At 45.3% G+C, this 26,476-nt stretch overlaps 1 protein-coding gene across 2 annotated transcripts in view; it reads left to right on the top strand.

Annotated features, from left to right (window-relative positions):
- Window positions 1-9,717: 9,717 nt before the first annotated feature.
- Window positions 9,718-26,476, top strand: part of PLPP4 (phospholipid phosphatase 4) — a 117,869-nt gene continuing 101,110 nt past the window's right edge. For both annotated transcript variants that reach the window (XM_036080916.2, XM_036080917.2), the window contains exon 1: window positions 9,718-9,878. In XM_036080916.2, the coding sequence (XP_035936809.1) occupies window positions 9,823-9,878 (56 nt within the window). In that variant the 5' untranslated portion in view covers window positions 9,718-9,822. The remainder of the gene's footprint in view (window positions 9,879-26,476) is intronic.

The following is a 26,476-nucleotide window of genomic DNA, read 5'->3' as shown; positions in this document are numbered from 1 at the left end:
AGAAGCAGGCTCCCCGCTGAGCAGGGAACCTGACACGGGGCTCGATCCCAGGACCCTGGGATCATGACCTGAGCCGAAGGCAGCCACTTAACCAACTGAGCCACCCAGGCGCCCCTAGAATAGCTACTTTTAACTATTTTCCCAACGTGTACCATTTAATGTAGCACTCAATCATTAGCTTCTTGCTTTGTGGGTGTTGATTTTGCTTTCCTAGTGGAACCCTTGTGGCCTCTATCCCATCTGTGTCCCCCACATATCCCTCTGTGGTCCTTGGCACATGGCAGATATTTGACAAACACCCTGTGATTGATGTAATAGATAGAAAGATTCAATCATGTCTCAATGACAGAAAAAAAAAAATCCTAATAAAGCTGTCATAAACAAAACCAGGAAGGTGATGGCTCATATAACTGGGAGGCCCAAGTGTTGTTAACAGTGTTAGTCAGAGCTTGTCTCGAGCCCTCATATGACGGCAGTGCTACCTGATTCTTCCAAATCTTACCTCTGCTTTCCTCCATGTTAGCTTCATTCTCAGGATCCCCTGTGATGGTGAGAGGCCAGCTTTCTGAGAGTCAGCTAAAAATGATATAACCTCATAGAAAAAGAAACACATACCCCAAAGTTTACAAATAATTTATGGGAGTTTCGTGTACCCACTACAATCCCAGCATTACGCACATATCACGATTAGGGAACTTTCTAGCTTTGGGAGTCACAGCTGGAGAAGTTGGCAGGAAGTCAGATAAGGCAGACTTTATTCTCAGGAAGGAGGTAGTTTTATGTTCTATGTATGAAAAGACTGTACGGATACAGGGCCATAGCTCTGGAAATCCCTGTGCTGTTTGGGACCACCGTGGCGAGGTGTAAGTCTGTCCATCCACTGCTGTTCTAAACACATTGTCCCCTGCAGTAGACTCTCTTTAATCTCTTTGAAGGAGAATAAAGAGTGGAAAGACTTTTTTAGAAGCTGGGTTCCAAAATGCAGTCTTCATATATACATACATATGAAGCATACATATATATCCTTATGAAACTCATCAATGTCACCTGTACCATGACAGAAAATACCGTGCTGTCTCCTTTAAGCTCAAGGGGCAAATGGACGTTCAGACAGGTGAGACAGGTGTGGCTGTTGGATGTAGCTGTGGACCCAACTCTTCCCTAAAATCTGGCTTGGCTGAAGGAAGAGATGAGCAAGACAATATCATGTAATACCGTAGTTAGCAGATGCCCCCAATGCTTGAAGCTTCATTCACTTTTATGTCACTCCATATGACAAATACTAATATTTATGGAGTAGCTACTCTGTGCCAGGTATTTTTCAAGGGGACGTTGCAGGAAATGGAAAAACAGTCCTGTGCTAATGGTGATTATCTTCCGGTGAGATCTATGTGGTGGCATCTTGTGTGGTGGGCATTTGAAATTTGCCTTTTCAATATCTGTTCACCCAGAGTAATGGACTTTAGCTTAAGGCTTTACTCCTTTTCCTCTCTCCATCCTTTGGTTTGAGAGACGGGTCTATGACCCAGAGTTATCCCAATCAGCATAATTACACCCCAAATCTTCAGCCACAATGGTCACGTGACCCACACTGGTCTCATCAGAGCAAATGTCAGGATTTTTGCAGGAGCTATTGAGACACACACACACACACAAACACACACACACTTTCTCTTTTATCTCTGCTGAACTTGAAGCTGAGAGGCTGTAAGCTGGAGCTACCAGAGTCAACCTGCCACAGAGGGAAAGAAGAATCTGAGGATGGAGAGAATAGAAAAGTAGCCGTGAGTGATAGCGCCAAAGACACTGAGGCTTCATACATTGTTTGAGTTCCTGATCAAGCTGAGCCTGATCCCAGAGTTTCCCTCTGGATATTATCGTCTGGGTCAACTTGAGTGGGGTTTTCTATCAATCACTACTAGAGAAATCATAATTGATTCACCTGCTGGCCCGGAAGACTTGAAGAAGCTTCAGCTACAAGGATGTTCTGAGGACCTGCCATGTGCAAAGTTCTTGGAGAACAGATACGCCAACCTGCGGGGCAGGTGAACGTGGACTTGGTCGCCCCTTCCTTCCTGTCCTCAGTCCCTGCTACTCATGCCCCAACCCCCCGTGCCACACACCCTTCCTCCCTTCCCCAGGCACTGGTCCTGGGTTTCAGGTCCACTGTCCTAGCAGTCAGTCAATCCCCACTGGAGAGTGCGGGCCAGGGGCATGTCGTGCCAGGAAGGGCACTGAGCTCTTATGGGAAGGCTTGCCCTTCACTTCTACTCTGTGCCTCACCATCTTAGTGGTCTGGCCGGGTCATGCAACTGCCTGAGTTTCATCTTCCACAAAAAAAAAAAAAAGGTGGCTATAACAATAACAACAACGAAACCAAACATTCTCTTCAACATGAACTTGTGCTGAGGATCAAAGGAGTCAATGCGAGGGCCAGGGTGCTCTAAATAGCCGACTGATACGGAAAAGAAGACATCTTTGTTCACAAACAGCCTGAGGTGTGAGTTCACTTGGGAGAATTTGCTCTTCAAAATGGGATCTTTGTTTTGTTTTCTTAAGATTTTATTTATTTGAGAGAGAGAAAGAGCATAGAGAGAGAGAGAGCACAAGCAGGGGGAAGGGGTAGAGAGAGAGGGAGAAGCAGGGTCCCCGCTGAGCAGGAAGCCCAACATGGGACTTGATCCCAGGACCCTGAGATCATGACCTGAGCCGAAGGCAGTCGCTTAACAACCTGAGCCACCCAGGCGTCCCCAAAAGGGGATCTTTGAAGAGGAAAACCTTCATTGCTACATGAATGAAGCGTGGAACGTGAAATGACAGCCTTCAGCAAGGGTTGATAAGGGTCAGAGGCCCTGCCTGCCTACCTCCCTGGGTATCCTCTGCAGACACCTCCTGCCCTGGCCCTTGCTGAACAGGCCCCACAGCTGACTCCATTCCCAGGAGAGCAGTTAGGACCTGGAGCACCTGGTTCATAAAGGAGAACATTTTTCTTTCCATGCGTGCATATTTTTGTAGCACTCACAAGGCAGAGGTGGTGTTGAGGGAAAAGCTCTGACAGGGTGAATAGGCTGGTTTCCCTTGACACAAGATGTAGGTGACACGGGCGGAGCTGTCCATGCCTTCCTCTGAAGGTAGAAAGGTGGTCAGCGCGTCAAGATACCAGGAGGAAGATTTCTGGCTATGGGGGCTAAGATCCTGAAAACAAATGAAGAGTTTTCCCCAAAAGAATGGCCAGGAAGTGCTGAGCTTACCGGTCCTATCTGATCGGTAGTGGGGGCAACAACTTTTACTATGACCTGAGCGCCAACTTGTAAGGAGCATTGGAGTGCTTCCAAATATTTCCTAGAAGCAACAGTTCAGTTTGGGTCTTGGAGAGAACCATGGGCGGGTTTTGCTGAGTGCATCTGACCCGGTGGCAGGCAGAATACTTGGATGAATTAAGGAGTTGGCACGGTTTGCTTGAGGGATCCCACTGAGAATTTCCTCCACATCTTCTGAACTATTGGTTTTCTTTTATTCTTCCTCTTAAAAAAAAAAAAAAAACTGAGCTGTAATGTGCACACAATTAAATACATAGATTTAAAGTCTACAGTTGGATGGATGCTGATGAATGTATGCACCCGTGTATCTGGCATCTCAGTTAAGTATAATACCTTCAAAAGTTCCCTTGTGCCCCTTTCTTGTCTCCACCTAGAGGTAACCACCAGTTTGCTTCTATTGCCAGAGCCCAGTTTTGCCTGTTCTAGAAGCTCCTATAAATGGAATCATATGGCATGCTCTCTTTTATGTCTGGTTTCTTTTGCTCAAAATTATGCCTTTGAGACTTATTCCTGTATTTGCATGTATCAGTAGCTCCTTCATTTTTATTATTGAATGGTGAGTATTCCATTGCATGAACACACCATGATTTATCCATTCTGCTAATGAGCATGTGGGTGGTTCTCAGTGTTTGGTTATAATGAATCAATCTGCTATGAACATTTGTACACATCCCTTGGGCTTGGCTAGCACAGGGCAGGACCCCAAAGAGATGGGTGGAGGAAATGAAAAGAATCAAGGGGAGCCCATGCAAATCCTCAGTTCCTGACAAAGCTGCCAAGGCAATTCGTTGTGCAAAGATTTGTTGTGTTCTTTACAAACGAGGCAGGAGTTTGGAAAAGAGAACTGGACATCCTAAGGGGAAAAAAGAACCTCAGCCCCTACTTCATGACACGTGCAAAAATTAATTTGAGATAGAATATAGACCTAAATATAAAAGCTAATATTACAAAACTTCCAGAAGAGAACATAGGAGAAAATCTTCACAGATGTGGAGTAGGCAGAGATTTCTTAAGACACAAAAGGAACAACCATAAAAGAAGAAATCGATAAATTAGGCTCCATCAAGATTACTAGTATGTGCTTTGCTGAAGGTACTGTTAAGAAAATGCAAAGTTAAGGAGCAGATGGAGAGAATATATTTGTAACAGGCATAACTAACAGGGGACTAGTATTCGGAATATATTAAAAATTACTTCAAATCAATAACCAAAGGTGAAAACCCAATTTTAAAAATAGGCAAAAGACATGCATAGGTCCTTCCCAAAAGAAGATGGCAGAATGGTGCAAACATGCATGAAGGGATGCTCAACATCACTCACCATCAAAGACACACAAATCAAAACCACAATAGGATTTCAACCAAGATGCAGCCCGATGTCATCAAAAGGGCACAGGTCTATGAAGGACGGACTGGAGTTCTGGTCCTGCCCCTGGCCCTGTCCCTGACTCCCGGGGTCTAAGCAAGGGAGCAGAACCAGCTGTGCCCTGAGTGCATAGGCTTCTTAATCTTCAATTTGTTTTCTTGTACTAATATCCTAGGATCCCAATTTGTGCCACATTATCTATGTCAATGAGAATCGTGCTGGTGGCTCCCACACAGAGACTTCTCTTTGGATGAAGTAAAGGCAGTGATATTCTGACTTTTCACGTGATGAATTTGAAAATAATAGATGAAGTCCTGCTAGGGAAGAAAGTTCCTAACTTAAAGCCTTCTAAGAAGCAAAGGAATATTTTTTCCCCTGAAAACGTCATTAATTCACACATTTTTCTCCTTAGATGGAATAACAAGTAGTCTAAAGACATGAAGGGGTTAAATCATTTTCAGTGTGCCTTATATCTTTCCTGGAAGCAGGAAAGTTTTCTTTTATTAGGTAGAATTTGGCTTAATGCACTTCAGTGTTGAATCTATAGTCCTATATCCTCAAAGGTCTTATAAATATTACGACTTGAAAAGGTGAAAGAACTGAGAATATTTAGTTTGGAAAAGAAAGCTTCTCTCTTTTTCTGTCTCTCCCTGCCTCTCTCTGTCTCTCCTTCCCTCCCTCACCCCACCCCATCTCCACGTCTCTCTCTTTCTAGTTGTAGAATAATTAAAGGGCTGTTGTAACGGAGAGGAATAGACATTAAATTCACCCCATGTGGTCGATAAAGCACAATTTGGACCCATGGATATAGGCTGTTTCTTCTCAAACAACACCACCACCACCAGATCTCTCCAGAAATGGAATGAGTGGTGAGTGAGTTCCACATCCCTGAAGGTGTTCAAGAAGACAGATATTTATTAACTATTAAGGAAGACATTCATGGACCAGGTTGAACTTGATGACCTCTCCTGAAATTCCTCTTGGATCCTTGGTGTTTTAGGCACATCTTCAAGTTTGTACCAGGCAACCACAGTGGAAAGCCTGGACGTGTGGGTCTCTGAAGTTGAGGGCACCGGGCTGGCTGGCTGGTGCCATGTCCCACTCTTAGGGCATTTAGGTAGCTGTCATTGAGATACAAAGTGTAACTGTGGGAAATGAGGTTATAAGAAATTGTTGCGAAGTTGTGTTCTCCAAAGGTGGCTTTGAGTTTTTGGAAATAGCTAAAAGTCTGGTCAATATAGGATCATCGTACTGCACGATACTGTTTGGGGATTAAAAAAAGATCCAAGAGCAGAAGCAGGATTATGGAGGGATGAAGGGGACTTTCTTGACATGCTCATAAGCTCAATACAAAATATGAGAGATTTCCCCAGAGTGGCACTTTGAAAATGTGTGTGGCCACAAAAGCACTGGGGATGGGGGAAGCTGTGGTCATGTGAGTGTTTACACTCTGATGTGATTTTTCAAAGATCAGTCTCACACGTGACCGCTATGGTACTCACCATGTCTAGGCAAGGGATGGACATGTTTATGTCATTTCTTATGATTCAGTGAGACTCTAAAGACTGCTCCAGTCTCTGAGACTGCTAGAAGCTCTGATCCATGTTTCCTTCCCTGGAGAACACATCACGTTCCATGGAAGTCTTATGAAGACCCAGCAGGAGCTGCTAAGCTGGGCACCCGGGTACTTTGGCCGGATCGCTTTATCTAACCTGCTTTCATTTCTTTGCTCCCTTGTCAATTCATTTGTCTGCTGGGGTAGCAATACGGCACTTCTGGAGAGCTCTAGTATTTGGCACATGTCCACAGCTGCACAGCTGCTGGAGCCAACCACCTCCAAACCCATGGAAGTGGCAGCCTGCTCTGTGGGACTTGGGATACCAAGAATGTCATCTTCAGTCCCCTTTCACTGGGGAGAGAACCTATCTGCCCTTCAAGAATGACCTCCCTTAAATTAAAATTCTTCCGCGAGGGAGAGCCCACAATATATCCTGATCCAGGCTTATATAATGAAGAAGGCTAGAGCCAACTTTGGTAAGTGAAAAAGGAGATCCTTCGGGCAGATGACAGAGGTGGCGACAGGAGTAAAGAAGGAGGGGAGGAAGAGACCGGGCCACAGAGGACAAGCCTCGGGGGACATCACGGCTTTGTTTAAAGGCAGTCCTGTAAATCTATATTGACAAAGGCCGGCACACCCAGGATAACTCATTCACTGGTGAAAGAATCTGGGCTTAGACAGGAACTCATGGGGCATGTGAGCTGTCTTCAATCTGCCTGTGTCTGGCATGCAAGGGGGTATGCTGGCCTTTGTTCATTTGTTCCACACCAAACAATTTCCCTGCTCCAAAGTATCAGTCCCTGTTTGTGGCTCCACCTTTTCTCCACTCTCAGCTCAGGGGCTTATGTTCCACTTAGGTTCCACTCCCAGCTTAGGGATCAAGCCTGTTATCCAGGCTTGAGACAATCCATCCATCACGACTCCCCGGCTATAGTAATTGGCTCATGTGGGGTGGTGTCAATGACATTCAGTGATACTTTGGCTGGGAGCGCTGGGATCACGGTCAAGGTCGTTCCCACCAGATTTGATCCTGAGAGCATGCAAAGCTGGGATTCTTACAGCCAACTTGCAACTACCAGGAACCTGAGACAGAAGCCAATACAGTGCAGATGGAGCAGAGAGATGAGAAGAACCAATAGAAAAGATTCAGGCATCAGATGGGAGGTTGAACTGGGCAGCTCTTTAGATGTACATGTTTCAAAGTCGCTTCTTAATGACTACAGCAATAAGATCACCTGCCCTTTCAGACTCCTTCTCTAGGCATCTCTAATACAAGCACAGATGAGAAACATAACATGGCACAAAGATTCTAATTCTGTGATCTTGGTGACAGATTCTGGTGGGCCAGGGAGAGGGACCGACTGTGCCCTCCAAACCCCTTCTAACCTTCTGCACCTACACTCTTGCCCTCACCCAGGATCTCCTCCCTTTGTGTTTTCCTACTCTGCTTACAAGAACCAACTGTCCTCTAAAAGGCTAGGTCCCTGGCCATCCCAGACCAAAGGAAGGACTCTTAACCTTTGACCTCTGAGTGATCCAGTTTTCTGAAGCCCTTCTTTGGACTTATTAATACTGCTTTGCATAGTTCCTTGGCATTTCTTCATGACTCTCTGGCTGCCTATCTTCTTGAGGGAAGATAGGGATTATGAATCCTAGCACCTAGCACACAACATTGCACGGGCTGCACTTGGTTGATGCTTATCGGTAAGTGATGTTTAATAACTTGGGCTCTTGTTAGGATCTCTTCCTGGAATATGGCCATCTGCCAGTCTCAGATCTGGGTCATTAGAGTTCACTGGATTGACTAGGGGATCTCCTGCACCACTTTGCCAACCTCTGGGAGTCCGGTTGTGTCCAGGATATTGCAGGGCCCAAGACACAGAGGAGACAGAACCACACCTCCTCCCTCCAAGTTCTTCCTACTCCCCCAACACCTGACACCTCACACACCAGATGAGGCATACGGTCCATTCATTTATTTATTCACCAAAGACTCAACAAGCACAGTGTGCCAAGCATTGGGTGTACAGCTATGGGCAAATCAGACGCAGTTCCTGCCTGGGGTCTTTATATGAAGTTCCTTCCACACAGAACTAGGATTGTTCTTCCTCTGCCTGCTTCTCTGTCCCTAGACCCTGAGATGTCTGGGCTTAGGTATCTTGCTTGGGTCTGTCATGTGTCTCCTTGGAAGTAGGGTCTGTCTGTCGTTTGCTAATGGGAGAACCCTCCTCCGAAGGTCTTCTTCCTACCTACTCCCCCTTTTGTCCAAGACTGAGATATGGCTCCTCATTCCCAGGGACTACCTTCTAATCCATTTCTCCGGCTTGCAAAGTCCTGGCTGGGTCTCTCCTAAAACTCATGAGATCTGGGACAAATAAATGGTTAATGTGAACTTTGCATCTTGAATGTCCATCGGGTTTAAACTAGTAAAGCTAAAGGAAATATACCTAATCGTGACAGGTGATGAGAAAACAAAGCCAAATTCCCTCTGGGCTCTGCCTTGAGGTCATGACCCTCAGGCCACCAGCCAGGGATGATGGTCTGGCCTTTCACTCTGAACCCCAAGGATGACGCTCCTGGTCTAACGTGCAGCCCCCGCTCAGGTGCTCAGGACTGAATGCTGTGTCAGCGATGAGCGACCCGGATGGCCTGCTGCGGGCAGGGATTGTGCCAGTCTCTTTTTTGATTTTCACAGCGCAGCAGCCCGAAGATGCTGAGAGTGGGGGTCGGAGGAACCCCATCCCGGGGGCTGCCTGGTGCTGGTGGCTTGGCGAGGAGCCAGGCTCACCTTTGCCCTTAGTCTGTGCGCCAGGGCGCTGGAGCCTGGCTGGCAGTTCCTGAGGGCAAAACGACGCCTGAGAGTGTTCTCAGGGGAACTTCCTAGAAAAAAAAAAAAAAAGGAATTTCAGGTCGGAAAGGGGTAGGGAGACAAAAAGCGGGAGGGAGGGAGCTCTGTTCAGCAGGAGCAGAGGGTGCCGGGGGCTTCCTGGGCCCGAGAGTCCCCCAGCGCGCCTCGGCCACCTGCCCACGTGCGGGCGTGAGCCGGGAGCCGGAGGCCGGAGAGCGGGAGCAGGCAGCGGAGCCTGGAGCCGCAGAGCAGCCGCAGGCGGGGACCCAGCGAGCGCGCTGCCCCGGGAGCCGAGCGCAGGGGCCGCCCACTGGCGGGGGAGCCGGGGAACGCGCAGGGGAGGCGGCGGCGGGGCTTCCCCGGGCTTCCCCTCCCCTCCCGGGGTCGCGGGCGCAGGGCGCGGACCAGGGCGCGGAGGCGGCGCTCGGCGCCAGGGCGCGGGGAGTCCCCGGGGCGCCCCCAGCTCGGCGTGGGGAGGCGGGGCGGGGAGCGGCGGGCGCGGCGTCCGCGAGCCCCCGGGTCCGCGGCGGGTGGTTTGGGCTGAGCCCTCCCCAGCGCCCGCCCGCCCCCGCCCCCGCCCCGCGCCCGCCTCCCGCCTCCCGCCCCCGCCCGCGGCCTGCAGCGCGCCTCCCTCGCCGCCCCGGGTCTGGCGAGCCGGCGCCGGTCGAGCTGCGAGAGCCGCCGAGAGCACCGTCCGCCGCCGCCGCCCCAGGAGCTGCTCCGGCCGCACCATGCGGGAGCTGGCCATCGAGATCGGGGTCCGAGCCCTGCTCTTCGGAGTCTTCGTGTAAGTAGTGGCGCGCCGCGGCCGGAGGCGCGCGGACGCGGGGACCCACGGACCGAGCGTCTCTGCGCCCCAACTTTGTTTGCGCCACCGCGTCCTTTCGGGGCCTGGATTCGAGGTGTCCTCCCCGCCCAGTGCCCGGGATGTGTCCTACGAGACCCTCCTGGTCCCCTTTCTGGGACCCTGGTCGCGGAGGGACCCCCGTAAGCCGAACTGAGGCTCGCCCCCGCCACCCCCATCGCGCCAGGGAGCGGGACCGGCCGCCACTCGGGTTCCCTCGCCTGCGCTGGTCGCCGGCTGCGCACCAGCTGCCCGGGGAATCGGGGCTGCTCCCCTGGAAGCGGGCGCGCAACCTCGCTCGCGCCCTCGCGAAGTTTCTCGTTGGGTGCGATCTTCTGAGCCCGACGTTTGTAGTCCTTCCTCCTGGCCCTTCTCCCATCGCCCCTCGTCGTGCCCGGGGCCAGGCTCCATCTCCTTCCGTGTCCCTGGCTTTGGTGCCCCAGTGTTCAGGGGAGCGTTTTCCAAGGAGACGTTGGCGGTAGTTCTCCGGCTGGAAAACTGTTGCTGCGGAGGCTCGGGAAGTCCGGGGCCGCAGCTCGAGGTACGGGCTACATACGCCCGGAGCTCAGTGCGGGCGGGGCCTCTTGGGGACAGCAGCGAAATGCCCCTGGTGGCCCCGAGGGGCTGGTACCTGGAAATAACGATCTTGGAAAGAGGAGGGGGCTCCAGCGCAGGCTCAGGGATGTCTGAACCCCAGGGCGCCCGGGGGACCCGCTACCTACCGGCCTCCGGGCCCAAGCGGCAGGGAACCGTCGTGCCTCTGCCTTTCAGATGCAAACCCTGAACACACCGCGGCTCAGACCCACTCCACCGTCCCTTTGATCGCTTGTCACGAAGGCGCCACACCTGCACTTGACCCTACATGAGCTGGTCAGGTTCTCCTTTCCCCTTTGCCCATGGCTGTTTTCTGACACGTTTTAAATATTAAAGTTGCATGAACTTTCTGGACTTGCTGGAAAAGCCCATGCAGCCATTCCAAACAGGAGGCCCTCGCTGGATTCCTACCCCAATCTGGAGTCATTGATGGCAGGTGGGAGGCTGTGAGTTGACTTCTGTTCCAGCAGCCCAGGGTAGACACATGGAAAGAAAGACCCTTTCTTGCATGTTTTTCTTTCCTAGGCATTAAATTCATCCAGAGTATTTATTCACACCATCATAAAGGGCGGTGAGTTCCCCCAGATGCGGGCAAGCCCCCTCTCCCAGCTTCTGACCAAACACTGCTGTTATTCAGTGGGAAGGAGGAATGAGAACTTCAGTTGGGTTTTGATGCATTTGGGAAAACAAAAGAAACAATTTTCCCTTCTCTTACTCGGTTTTTCTACCTTTGGAATACACGTTAAAACTAGTATAGCCGTGTGATCAGATGGGGACAGTTTCCAGTTGGCAGATAGGCTAAATCCCATTAAATTATTATGTGATAGAAATGATAAAATAGTGTTCAGTGCACGGTAGGATTTTAACATTTGTTTGGTGAATGTGTGTGTGAGTAATGCTGAAATAAAGTGAGGTAGGCTTGTAGGCTGCCTGGTTTGATTGCTGCTGGGAATTATCAGATTAAAAAAAAGGGCCCAAGGGTAAGCAAATATTTATATTGTTTTCAGATGTCCCTTCACATATCCCAAAACATTTATGAGCCGTTTACAAATATATGATGGTCTGTGCAGTGGATTTGAAAATGCGATAATTACTGTTTTACGTGCTTTTTGCTTCCTCAAAGAATGTTATGTAAAAATCAGACAGGCGGTTTATACTCTTTTTTCCAAACTTCCTCTTTTATTAATTAGGGGGATCTGCTCTCACCCAAAGGAAAACATTTGGGCACTGATGGTGTTTTTGGTTGATTCCCTGATTTCATATCAATTGGACATTTTTTTTTTTTTTAAGATTTTATTTATTTGACAGAGAGAGACACAGCGAGAGAGGGAACACAAGCAGGGGGAGTGGGAGAGGGAGAAGCAGGTTTCCCGCGGAGCAGGGAGCCCGATGCGGGGCTCGATCCCAGGACCCTGAGACCATGACCTGAGCTGAAGGCAGACGCTTAACGACTGAGCCACCGAGGCGCCCCTCAATTGGACATATTAACAGTGTGTCCAACGTGTGGCTCTTTGACCCGCAAAGACCAGCTTTGGTATCGCTGGGAGACCCCCTGGGTGTGAATCTTGGATGTTCAGATGAGGTTATCATCAAGCAGATAACCACTTCCGGAAGGACTGGCTGGGCGCTCACAGATACAGATGACCCTTTGTTTTCTTAGATAAGCTTCTGGTGAGATGCCGGGGGTTTTATTCTTCCTTTTGCCGGTGCTTGTCTGATGGCAGGATTCGGTGGTTCGTACGCCCTCTGCTCCTGAAGGTGGTGGTCTCAGTAGCAGGGCCTCACCTGAGTAGGTTGAGAAATTCCCTCTGGGCAAGCTGATCTACTTTCGTGGCTGCTGTGAAATCCATCTTCCGCTGCTCCTTGGTGTATATACCTTATTTCTCAGGATAAGAGAATAATCTTTTTTCGGGGAAGATACCTTGCTTCTTTGCCAACTTGTGCCTCTGGGGGAATATCACCTATGCACGCACTTGGTCTTGGATTATATTTGCTCTGTGTGAGAGCAGGATCCCACCGCCTGATGCCCACCTGCTCCTGGGAGTTTGAAGTTAGCACTAATGAAATGCACCTTTGGACCCTTAGGTCGTAGGTATATGTTACATGGTTATATGCTTTTCCTTTCTCCTTAGGGGACCAGTTCTCTGTCTCTAGACCAGGTTTAGTGCTGAGGTTTGGTGATCAGGATCCCAAGAGAATGCTCTCCAGGAAACCCCCGTAAGATCATCCAAGAGGTGTGCAGGGCCTTTTGGGCAGCCCTGCTTAAGAAATTCAGACCACCTGGAAGAAAATTAGTAACAGGTAATGCAAATCAGGGCTGGCACGGAAAGCTTAACCTAACAGGAAATAAATTGGTTAGAGGACCCCAGTGTTTAGGAAAAATCAAAATATAACGTGTAGCCTTGAGGCTGCATTTAGTGCTCGGAAGCTGGCCTGGAGGCCCCTTTGCTCTTACTTGTGGACCGTGGGCAGAGCAGAGAGAAGGAGCGCCAGTGAGTTGCCTCTGTCCTGCTGCCACCCAAGACTCTGGCACAGATCCCGTGAGCGTTTGTGGACAGGCGAAGCCAGCACTGGACCTTGATGAGCAAGCACAGTGTGGATACAAGGTGGTCAGTCAACAGCCCCGAAGGCAGGTAGTGTATTTGGTGAACGTGCGTGTGAGTAATGCTGAAATAAAGTGAGGTAGGCTTGTAGGCTGCCTGGTTTGATTGCTGCTGGGAATCATCAGATTAAAAAAAGGGCCCAGGGGTATGCAAATATTTATATTGTTTTTAGATTTCCCTTCACATATCCCCCAAAACATTTATGAGCTGTTTTATACAACTAGTAGTAGATCACCTCCCCTTATACTACCGTTGCTGGTACGTAAGTGCCGTTTATTGAAGGTTTATTATGTGCCAGGCAGTCATGAAGACGATCGCATACCATTTAAGCCTTGTACACACCTGATGGCAAGGGTACATTAGCAGTGGGGCTCATGCATGAAGAGGCTGAAGCGCAGACAGATTAAGGAACCGCCCAAGTCATAGAGCTGAGAAGGGCAGCTCTGAGATCTAAATCTAGATGCTCCTTCTGCGTCATGTAGACTCTCAGTCACCTCGCTATACTGCTTCAGAAAAAATAACAGCCGGCGTGGGGCACTCGGGTTTACTGTGCAAAAGGCATTCCATGGGATTTCTCTTGTCTCGTCTCACTTGAGATGTTCTCCCCACTTTACAAAGAAACCAAGGTTTAGAAAGGGTAAGTAGCTTGCCTGGAGATACTGAGCTAGCAGGAGGTGTAGTCTGGATCCGAACAGGAGGTTGACCCCCTGTCCCCAGGCTGCCAGCCGCTGAGATAGAATGTGTCTAGCACCAGGCTTCCGGAAACTAGAGCAAAAGTGACCGCATCCTAGAAGCCATCCCCTTCCGTGACCCGTTGTCTCCAGAGAAGCAAGTGAACGGCCTGGAATGATGTGTGGGAAGGGCTGTCACTCTGGTTCTCACATCGGGCTCTTAGGGTGACATTTCAAAGGGGGAGGGGTGGTGGTTGAGGTTCCCATTCTCTAAGAGAATGGAATTTAGGACGTGTTACAGATTTTGAAGGGTCTTCCTTAGGTCTCTGGAGCCCAGAGGGTGAGATGTGGAGAGAAAATTGCAGGTCAGAACCTAAATGGTAGTATTAAAGAACCGGTGGCTGATACGCTCGTGCACCTATTGGCCCTTGCCTCCAGGACATCAATTTGTCTGGAAAACCCTTTATTTCTAGCCCTGCAGAAAGGGCTCTGGAGATAATGACGACCATCAGAAATGCTGACGGAAGGGGAAGGTGATCTCCCTCTTTCACCCATGAACCTGGGTTCCCTGGGGTCCTCAGTCCCTCCCTCCCTCCTTCTCTGTCCCCTCTGGGGTTCCGGGGGTCCCGTGTCTGGGATATCCCTCTGGGAGCTGTGGGGCTGCTCGGGACACCGGGTTGCTCAGGTAATGAATGGTGTTTGCCTCAACTCAGATCAGTCCTGCATCCTTCTTGGAGCACTTCCTGTGCTGGGGGCCTGCGCCGGCTGCTGGGGATGTTTGAAGAAGGAAGGCTGGCGGGGGGTGGGGGGGCTCCCGAGAGCTCACAGGTTGGCGGAGCGAGCACACAGCAGACTGCTGTTATTTTCCCCAGTGTAATCACTGGCTTTGAAAGTTTTGCCTTCAGACATTTTTATCATTCATCCAGTTGACAGATGGATGCTTCTTTGGCCTCTTCTGGGGGCGGGCACTTGTGCTGGCTGTTTTCCTTTGCCTTCATGGGTACACTTTGGTTGGTACGATTCCAAACAGACCCAGGGAAACTTGGCACTTTGGCCAGTCCAGGGATTTGCTTGAGGGCACTGGCTGTCAGGTAGGTTTTTGGAGTATTGACAGAAAGGAACATATCTTTCATTATTACCCCTCAGAGTCCTGTCTAGAGCTGTAGGCCAGGGACAGTTGTGGTAGTTGGCGCTAAGTGCTCATTGAGAGGGAGGGAGTAATGAGTCCCGGGACGGGGGAGAAGGAGGAGACGGGGGCCAGGGAAGGCTGCCCAGAACTGGCAGCTCACCTGAGTCTTGAGCATCGAGGGGCAGGCGTGCACGGCCAGGCCCGAGAACATTCCTGTGGACAGTGTCCTGGAGCCAAGGCTGGGAGGTCTCGAGGCATGTTTCGGGTGGGGATCAGGTCACCAGGTGTGGCCTCAGTGCAGAGCGTGGGTTTGGAGGTGGCTGGTAAGAGGGGCAGGAGAGGAGTCTGGGACAAGAGTGTGGATGGTCTCAGGGCCATGCCAGGAAGTGTGGACATGCCCTTAGAAGCAGTCACTGGGAAGCCCAGGGAGGTTTGAAACAAAAAAGCATCATGCTCAGACACTTGCCCAGGGGTGGAAAGCGATAGCTCCCTTCGGTCCAGACGCCCCGTTTGCTTTTGTCAGTGACAGTGCCCAGCTCTGCCACCCCCACCGTGCCCCACTCCGCTCTCCGGGGGCCTGTGTTCTCTTCTGCCTTGGGTTGTGGTCAGCCGTCTCCACGTCTGGGTCCAGACTGCTAACTGTTGGCCGGGGGGGGGCTGGGACTGTATCGTTATCTTCGATGCTTGCTTTGTATTCTCAGCCAGCCTTCCTTGGCATGAACGGGGTCGGTGCCTCCCTAGTGCTCACCAGATTGCACTCAATTTCTGGTGGTCATAGAGCCCTCGGAGCGATCGGCCTCACTGCAGGACAAGGCTTCCTCGAGGGTGGTGTGCTGACCACCTGCGTCGGAATTGCCGGGGGCTCAGTTCACACTTAACTGAATCAACATTTGGGATGGCGCCCTGGGAATCGGCATTTTTAACTGGGGCTCCTGCCCACCACATTTGGGAACTCCTAGCATGCAGTCTACACCCTCTTGCGGTAGGAGGGTCTCCTCTCGTTCTTTTCTCCTTTCTGGCCGCACAGGAGACTACCCTTCCCAAACCCCTGCCATTAGGTGGGGCCATGGGGCACACTGACGTCATTGTCTTTCTCTGTCGGTGGCGAGCGTGGGGCTGCGAGTTGCGATGACAGAGCCGCAGTGTGTGGGTAGTGGGACAGCTGTCCTGGAGAGTCATGCCATTGGCAGTGGGCTTTGTGGGACAGAGGGAAACTTTTTGTGTTAACGACGATGTGGCGGACTGATTAGCTACGGGAAAACAAGTCTGTTCCATCTGGCTAATACACCCGGAATAGTTTTGTTTGCTCTCTAGAAACAAAGAGTCATCTGAGGCAAAGTGGGACAACGAAAGCCCACGGACAGGTCTATGTTTGGATTTTGGCTGTGCCCACTAATTAGCAAGTTGCCTAAAATCTCTGAATCTCAAATTTCTTATGTGGGAAATGCGAACAATACTGAACTTCACTGGACGTTAGTAGATAAGATGCTTTAAGTGCCTACAGCACACAGAACAAAAATTAGATGCCTTCTCCCCACTCCTCTGAATCTCTCTTACTTATAGGCAGTGTCTCAGTGGCCTTGTAGCTCCGTGGTCATGAGTGTGGGCTTTGGCATCAGTTTCCGAGGCTTGAATCCTGGTTTGTGTGAGCCTTTCAGGAAAGTATTTACCCAGCTTAGATCCTTGTTTCCCCATCTGTTCGACAGCAATATTAGCAGTGCCCATGAATGAGAGTGTGAAATGAGAGTGTATTCAGCTCCTCACGGGGGCTCAGCAAATGGTAATGTTATGACCACTGTCCTTTTAATAAGAGGAATCCATAATGTACACCAAAGAGAAATGCAATAGGAAGTTCAGATACTCTGATTCCAAATGATTTACTACAGGATTTCTTTAAAATAATAAACTTGTTTAGATATATTTCAAAGGATTCCCTTTAGCCCCCGTCAGTGACGTATGTAACTTGCCATGAACTCATTCAGTGGGTCGTACCCCCGTAGAGCAGTGTGGCTGGCTCACTGTCTAATGAAGGGGTGGTCTCAGCATTGTACTTTCTCATCGGTCACTTAAATCAGCTGGCCGTTTACAACAGTGACTGTAGGACATTGACTCAGAAGGGGTATTAGCAGAATTGCCTTGGACCATGTGGAAGGAAAATGCTGCATTCCTATCATTTACCTCCGAGTCTGTGTTCGTCACCCAGGGCTCCGTGAGAAGTCCGGCGCGGGGAGTTTTCCATCAGACTGTCCACCCCCAGCTGCTGCTGGGCTGAGTGTGCCGAGCGCCTCTCCCCTCCCCGGGGAGGCTTTTGCCTTGTCATCTGATAAATGAAGCAGCCTTCTGTTTGGAAATATTATTCACCACTGTAAAGTGAGTCTGCTGAACCCAGAATTCTGAGAATTGATGATGTTTTGCCACAAGGAGATAAATGCTTATAACACGGCAAAAAGGAGATCATTAGTTTCATAACTTGTAGGTAAAGTTATCTCAATTAGTTACAAGGATTACGCCTTTTTATGACCCACACAAGGCTCATAAAAGCTCCCTATCTCTATTTTCCTATGATAGTGTTTTTAAATATGAAAATCATCTTAGTTGTAGTTATTTCCTTAAAAAATATAATCTTGGTGTTCCGTGGATGAATTAGAAGCCCTGGTTCACAGCGAAGCGGTGGATTCACACAGAACCACACCTGCCAGTGTGTTCTCATCAGTCCACTAAAGGCACAGAGGTATCGAGGACCTTGGAGATGTCCGGGATCGGCAAGCAGGAGGCAGAGAGAATCTGGGGCTCTGAGCCCAGGGTTGGCCGCATCACCGTCTTTCAGTTATGTGACCGTGAAAAACTGTCCTGCAGAGGTGAGGGATGAGTTGTTTTTCTGTCTCCCCCGAAGATGAAGGAACGAGAAACAGGGTCAGAAGCTGCAGGAGCATCTCGGTTGGTTTTCAGAAGGGTAGCATCTGCCAATCAATGCTAGATAGTTCTTTTCTCCTTTGCCAGAAGGTTTTAAACACATTTTTATTAAAGTGTTAGTTCGAACCATATGCAATTGCTGATATTTGACTGTTTTTTTGTTTTTTGTTTTTTTAAAAGATTTTATTTATTTATTTGACAGAGAGAGATAGCGACAGCAGGAACACAAGCAGGGGGAGTGGGAGAGGGAGAAGCAGGCTTCCCACTGAGCAGGGAGCCCGATGCGGGGCTCGATCCCAGGACCCTGGGATCATGACCTGAGCCGAAGGCAGACGCTTAACGACTGAGCCACCCAGGCGCCCCTATTTGACTGTTTTGACCTACAAAAAGAATTGCATTTAGCTCAACCTAAAAATAATTTACACAAGGAAAAAAATGCATGATTTATAATTGTACGGCTTCAGAATGCACTCTACCCATCAAGCCCCATCCCACTGCCCCCCCACCCCGGGGCTCCATCACCCTGACTTCGAACATCATTTTTGAACTCCGTGTAAATAGAATCATACAGTGTGACCTCTCGTGTGTGACTGTTGTGCTCAGCATGTTTTGGAGATTTATCCATGTTGCACTTAGCTGTAGTTTGTTAATTCTTATCACTGTAGAGCATTTCATGGCATGACTGTACCTCTTTCTTTACTTATTTTACTGTTTATGGACATTTGGGTTATTGGTTGGTTTGGGCTAGTAAGCGTAATGCTGCTATTGTTTTTAGGGTGAACATAATTTGTAATTTCTGTTGGGTGGATACCTAGGTGTGGAAATGCTAGGTTATTCATTTGAGGTTTTTAAAGAAGGATTTGGCCTTTCTTTGTCTAGCTCTACTTCTGAAATAGAGATTAAGTCTGTATTCTGCTTTAATCTCCATCTGTTGAGCAGCTGTTTTGTGAGAGTCCATGGTGGGCCTGGTGAATGACATGAGGAAGCCAAGAGCTGGGTCCCCACTCAGCAGGCGGGCAGGCCGCATGGCACCCTAGTCAACATGAGGGCTTTGGAATCATTTCCTGACTGCTGACTGTAAAGATGTGCCCTAGCTTTCTCATCTGTAAAGTGGGTACAAGAGTATCACCTGCCAGGAGGCTGTAAAGTTGAAGTAATGTAATGTGTGACAGATGCCTGCTACGAAACTGGCACCTAGGAAGTATTAAAACCAGTCTCCGTCCCTTGCTCCATCTTCCTTCCTGTGGGGAGGTGGAGTTGGCGGTCAATGAAAAAAATATCGCAATGGAATAATAATAAGAATGCAGCTGTCAGCACCATGGGAGAGCTGAGACTTGAACTAGGATTTAGGGAAGTTTTGGGGGAGTATTCTGAATAATCTTCCAAGAAATCATTGAGAAAAAGAAATGGTCTATATATATATATATATACACACCCACACACCCACATATATATGTATCTTTTAATTGACCTATATCTCTACTTTGGTTGTAGAGGGAGGAGAGGAGACAAGCTTTAACACTTTGTTCTAGGCACTTGTCACACCTTAGATGATTTAATCTTTGCAACCTCCCAGAAGGCGATATTATTGTCCTAATTTACAGAGTTAAGAATCAATGCTCCTCCTATACAGAACGCTCTTACCAATCAATAAGAAAAGAGAGGAGCTCTTTAAAAGAAAAATGGGCAGCAGAACTCACAGGGAACTAACATGTATACAAATAACTAATAGACCTTTAAAACTGTGCTTTCCATAGAAATGCAAAATATGCATCTGAAAACAACAAAAGAACATTGCATATAAGCACGTGCTTTTTATTGTGCCAGGACAAAATGCGCAGCCATTGAAATTAGTGATGTAGACAACTATTTGTTGACATGGGAAGATAGCCATAAACTGTTGTTAAGTGATAAAAAGTAGGTTACATAAGTGTGCATAATGCTACTTTAATGTGGTAGTGTAATAAAATCAATTTGTGTTTATATCTGTGAGAAAAAGAGCTATAAAGATATACAACAAAATCTTAATGGTGGTTATTTTGGGCTGATGGGATTGTATAACATTTGCTTTTTTCTTCATACTGTTTATTGTCCACATTATTTTACAGTAAACATTTATTACTTTCATACATAATCAGAAAAATCAATATAGAAGTTTCCTGTTGTGGGGGGAGAAAGAAGCTAATGAAATATCCTTAGATAGGGCACGGGGTGATCCTTTTGTGATTGCTTTAGAAATATCTGAAGTGGGAATGTGTCGAAAATCACCCAATATATATATGTACACGTATATATATATATATGTATATATATATATTTTAAAGATTTTATTTATTATTTGAGAGAGCACTAGAGAGCGAGAGCAAGCAGGAGTAGGGGGCAAAGGGAGAGGGAGAAGCAGGCTCCCCGCTCAGCAGGGAGCCCAATGTGGGACTGGATCCCAGGACCCTGGGATCATGAACTGAGCCGAAGGCAGATGCTTAACTGACTGAGCCACCCAGGCACCTCTTTTCTATATATTTTTTAAAAGATTTATTTATTTGAGAGAAAGAGCACGAGCATGAGAATGGTGGGGGAGGGGCAGAGGGAGAGGGAGAGACAGAATCTCAAGCCGACTCCATGCTGAGCATGGAGCTGGACATGGGGCTCGATCCCACATGAGATCACAACCTGAGCTGAAACCAAGAGTTGGACACTTAATCAGCTGAGCCACCCAGGCGCCCCTCCACCTTTCTATACTTAATAGCGACTAAAATATTGAAAGGAAAACCAGAAAGTAAAGATTAACATCCAGATGTGCAAGATTGCCGTGAAGCAGATGTGATCTGAGGTTGCAGGTGGAATTGTAAATGGACATAACCCCTCTGAAGAGTGGTATTACAGTGCATAGACAGCCATGAAATTATTCCTGCCCTTTGACTTACAACTCTTAGAAAAATATGTTGAGGCACTGATGTAGAAATGTAAAAATCCTCATGTATGAAGATATTCATTGCTGTATTCCATACAAAGCAAATATATCTGTCAAATAAAAATAAAATAAATTAAAACTCAAATGGTCAACACTTGAAGAATAGTTTGATAAATTATGAACACAAGAGGATACTATATGTCTATTTAAAATAATCATTTTGAGAATCAGGAAGAAACATAGTAACATTTTATGGTGTAACAGTTGAGGGGGAAAAGTACTATACAAGAATCGATCTCAGAATCAAATCTATGGGAAATATGTTTGATTTGTGCAAATATTAGAAAGGATTACACAAAAGTGCATGTGTGTCGTGGGAATGAATGTTTCTCCTTACCTAAACATTATCTTTAAATTATAAAATAGTTGTGAAAATTAAAACACTACAAAAAGTGTAAGGAACTGCTTCACCTCTGTGCCAGTTCCTTCCCTTCATTTTTTTTTTTTTAATTTATTTTATTTTTTTTTACAATTTTTTTTTTTTTAAGTAGGCTCCCTGCCCAACATGGGGCTCAAACTCATGATGCTGAGATCAAGAGTTGCGTGTTGTACTGACTGAGCCAGCCAGGTGCCCCTCCTTTCACTTTTTAAAGTCAGACTTTTAAACAGTATGTACTCTTTTGTGTGAGTATTTTGCTTGGCACGTTTCTGAGATTCATCCATGTTGTGCTTAGCTGTAGTTCATATATATATGTAATATGTTACATATTTTATGTAACATATTACATATTTTATATAATATATATAATAAAAATATAAGTAAATATAAAATAAAATAAAAATTTAATAAAAACTGAGAACACATTTTATCTATAGTTGAAATTTTTTTTACTTAGTTTAGATCTACTTGAGTCTTGTTACTGGCTGTGCAGTGTTTCATCATATTAACCTATTCATGGGATTTGCAGGTGTTTTCATTTTTTCCTGCAGCAAACAGTGTTGCAATTGTGCTTACACTCTGTAGCGCACCTGTTAAAATATTGCTGTGATAGACTTTTGCAAATGAAATTTCGTGGTCAAAGGCCATGTGTATCTTAAATTCTGATGGACACTGCCAAATTGTCCATCCAAAGGAATATATACATGCCTACATTCTGTTTTTTAACGTCCTTGCTTTTGTTTTTTTCCCCCTAATTTCTTGCTTCTGGCTGGATGTTGGTAATGTTTTATATTTATACCACAGGACAGAGTATAACATTTGCATCTTTTCACTCTTGTATTGGCAATTTTTATTTCTTTTTTTATTAAGTTTTAATATTAATTCCAGTATAGTTAGCATACAGGGTTATATTAGTTTCAGGTGTACAACATAGTGATTCAACAATTCCGTTCATCACCTGGTGCTCATCACAAGTGCACTCCTTAATCCCCATCACCTATTTCACCCATCCCCCACTCATCTTCCCTTTGGTGACCATCAGTTTGTTCTCTATAATTAAAAATCTGTTTCTTGGTTTCTCTCTCTCTCTCTCTTTTTCCTTTGCTCATTTGTTTTGTTTCTTAAATTGCACATATGAGTGAAATAATATGGTATTTGTCTTTCTCTGACTTATTTCGATTAGCATAATACCCTCTAGTTCTACCCACATCGTTGCAAATGGCAAGATTTCATTCTTTTTATTATTGAAATAATATTCCATCATATATATACCACATCTGCTTTATCCATTCATCTATTGATGAACACCGAGTATGCTTCTATAATTTGGCTATTGTATATAATGTTGCTATAAACATAGGGGTGCATGTATCCTTTTAAATTAGTGTTTTTATATTTTGTGCAGTTACTGGATCTGTTTTTAACTTTTTGAGGAACCTCCATACTGTTTCCCACAATGGCCGCACCAGTTTGCATTCCCACCAGTAGTGCACAAGAGTTCCCTTTTCTCCACATCCTCGGCAACACTTTTTTCTTGTTGTTGATTTTAGCCATTCTGACAGGTGTGAGGTGCTATCTCATTGTGGTTTTGAGTTGCATTTCCCTGACGATGAGTGATGTTGAGCATCTTTTCATGTGTCTGTTGGTCAATTTGTATTTCTTTGGTGAAATATCATTTCCCTTAATCCATGCTTTTATAAGATCTTTAAATTTATCTTACTGATGTGTAGGAGTACTTTATGCCTTAAAGATATGAATCTCTTCTTTCATGTATTGCAAATATTTCTCTGTGTCTGTGGTTGGCTTTTATTTTATCTATCTATTATCTATTATTTATCTATCTATCTATCTATCTATCTATCTATCTATCTATCTATCTATCTTATTAAGTACTCTCCACGTCTAGCAAGGAGCCCAATTCAGGACTTGAACTCACGACCCCGAGACTGAGACCTGAGCCAAGATCAAGAGTCAGATGCTTAACCGATTGAGACACCCAGGTGCCCCTATGTTGATTTTTAAATTTCTTTGCAATTTCTATTACTTAAATTTTTTTGAGAGAGAGAGTGCGTGTGTGCTTGCATGGGGAGGGACAGAGGGAGAGGGAGAGAAAGAATCCCAAGCAGGCTCCATGCTGGGCATGGAGTGGGGCTCAGTCTCACAACCCTGAGATCATTTCCTAAGCTGAAATCAAGAGTCGGACACTTAACCCACTGAGCTACCCAGGCGCCCCTGCAATTTCTATTATTGTGCGCATTTTAATTTTTATGTAGTTAAATCTATCAGTTTTTCCCTTTATGGTTTCAGAGTTTCTGTCCTATTTAGAAAGTCCTTTTTCATCTAAAATAGGAACATTCTTCTGTATTGTCTAGTATTTTATACTTTGTTCTTAAATTTTAATTCTTTAATATATTGGAAATTTATTTTTATTTATGGAGTGAGGTAGAGGATTTAAATTTTTGCTTGTATATGGTTTTTCAGTTGTGAAAAGGACATTGTTTTTCAGTGATACTATTATCAGATGCAAATTTCTTTCTGTCCATGGAATTGCAAGTGAATTCTCTTACAAGTTCAATTCTAAGGTATATGGCCCCTTATTTCTGGGAACAACATAGCACAGAGGTTAAGACTGCAAGCTCCAGAGCCAGGATGCCTGGGTTCAAAGCACTAATCTTCTATTTACTGTCTGTGTGAACTTGGAAGTTACTTTATCTCTGTGCTTCAGTTCCCTGGTCTTCAATATGGGGATAATGACACAATAATTTAATTGTATTGAGATCAGAGAGAGTGGATTGTGTAATTTCTGTGTTTTATAATTTGTTCTGACTTCCTGTGTGGCCATATACATGGTCAGTTTTTTGTAAATTTATATGGCTTGAACATAATGAATAGTTTGTGTTTGGTGGGTACAGAGCTCTAAATATATTAAAGCAAGTTAACTGTACTATTCAGATCCTCTATATTCTCACTTTTAAAAATTCATTCTTCTTAATTTGGTCTTGTCTTTGTTAAAGTAATCTCTACACCCAACATGGAGCTCAAACTCATGACCCTGAGATCAAGAGTGGCCAACCAGGTGCCCCTAATTTGGTCTTTTTAATGTGAAGATATGCTACCTCTCAAACTAGGGTAATTAGAGCATTTGCATTTTTTGTGGAAATAACTAATATTTTGTCATATTGCTGCTAGCTTATTCTGTGTTTTCTTTTTGTGGTGCTTTTGGTTTTTTCCCCCTAATTTCTTGCTTCTGGCTGAATAGTTCAAGTTTTCTTTGCTGCCCTCCTTTTTTTCCTTTAGTGATTTGGAGGTCAGAATTCCTATGTCTATACTTCAGGTTAGTGTTCTTAAATTTATTTCCTTCTGATGAACCTTTTATTATTAGGAAGTTTTCATCTTTGTGTTAATATTCCTTATCTTGAAGTACACTTTATCTAATATAATATATAGCTGCATTATGTTTCTTGAGATTGATGTCTGCACAGAATATATTTCTTATCCTTTTACTTCTAACCTATCTGTATTTTTATGTTTAATGTATGCCTCTTATAAGCAGCATTTAGTTGTACCTTTTAATTTTATCCAATATGGCCAATCTTTGCCATTTAATTGGAGTGGTTAAGCCACTTACATTTAATGCAATTATTGATATGGTCATATGATATGAAACTTACCACCTTATTCTAAGTTTACCACCTTATTCTTTGTTTTTTATTTGCACTATCTGTTTTTTGTCCCCTTTTTTCTCTTTTCTCTTAGGTTAATATTTGTTAATATTCCATTTAACACCTTTATTGTATTTTTAGCTACACCTCTTCAAAAATGTTAGCAGTTTCTCTAGAGATTACAATATACATTTTTTACCTATCACCATCAAGTCAATATTACACCATTTCAAATACAGTGTAAAAATCTTATGACAGAAGACTTTCATTTCTTTCCTTATGCTTTTGATACATTGTCATAGAATTCACTTCTATGTATAAGTCACATAAAACATTTATTTTTGTCTTAATCAATATACCTTTATAGAAATTATATAAAAATACCCATATACTTATCATTTCCAGTGCTCTTTATTACTTCTTTCAGATTTGGTTTTTCTTTAGCATTCTATCCCTTCAGCCTGAAGAACTTCCTTTTAGCTTTTCTTGTAGGGCATATTTGCTAGAAATTAATTCTCTTGGCTTTTGTTCTGTTAGAATTGTCTTTATTTTGAAAGATATTTTTGTTGGATGTAGAATTCTAGGTTGACAGTTTTCTTTCAGCAATTTAGAGATGGCTTTGGAATTTTCTTGTAGATTCCATTATTTCTGATGAGAAGTCACCTGTCATGGTCATTGTTGCTTTCCTGAATGTCATGTGTTTTTCTCGTTGGCTGCTTTTCAGAGTTTCTCTTCACCTTTGGTTTTTAGCAATTAGACTATGATGTGTCTAGGTTGGTCTCATTGTAATTTCCTGCTTGGGTTCATGGAGTTTCTCAGAGCAATGGTTTGATGTCTTTAATCAGTTAAATATTTGTAAGACATTATTTTTTCACATATTTCTTCTGCCCCATGCTCTCTCTCCTTTCCTTTTGGTTTTTCAATTACATAAATGTTAGACAGCTTTATATTATTCCACAAGTCTTGGACGCTGTGTTCTATTTTTGTTGTTGTTGTTGTTGTTATCTCTTTCTTCCCTGTGGCTCAGTTTAAGATAATTTCTACTGACTTATCTTCAGATTCACCTATTCTTTATTTTCTACTATGTCTCTTCTGCTGCCAAACCCATGCAATAAATGTTTTATTTCAGATGTTCATATTTTTCAGTTCCAGAATTTCAATTTGGTTCTTTTTTAGAGCGTTAGTTTTTGTTGTTGTTGTTGGTGGTGGTGGTGTTTTCTACTTATGCATCCATTCTCTTCATCTTTCCCTATAATCTTTTAATGTATTTATAATAGAAAGCCCTTTTCTGCTAATTCCAACATCAGGGTGATCTATGGTTCTGATATTTTTTTCTGTTGATTGTGGGTCATATTTTACTGCTTCCTTTGTATGTGTAGTAATTTTTTATTGCATATTGGACATTATGGGTCATACATTATAGAGATGCTAGATCATTATTGTCTGCTAAAGACTGTTGAATTTTGTTCTTGCAGGAAGTTAATTTACTCTTGGGTCACCTTCATCCTTAGAACCTTGGTTCTAGACTGTGTTTGTATAAGTCTGTCTTGGTTTTGCCTCTGATCCTAGGGTGCATCCTTTAGTTCTGGGATGTGCTTTTTATTACTGTAGTTTGGCTC

Source organism: Halichoerus grypus, chromosome 7, assembly GCF_964656455.1.
Source record: "Halichoerus grypus chromosome 7, mHalGry1.hap1.1, whole genome shotgun sequence".
Taxonomy (NCBI): Eukaryota; Metazoa; Chordata; class Mammalia; order Carnivora; family Phocidae; genus Halichoerus; species Halichoerus grypus.
Note: the sequence above shows the minus strand (reverse complement) of the source record. Positions and strands in the feature narration are given on the sequence as shown.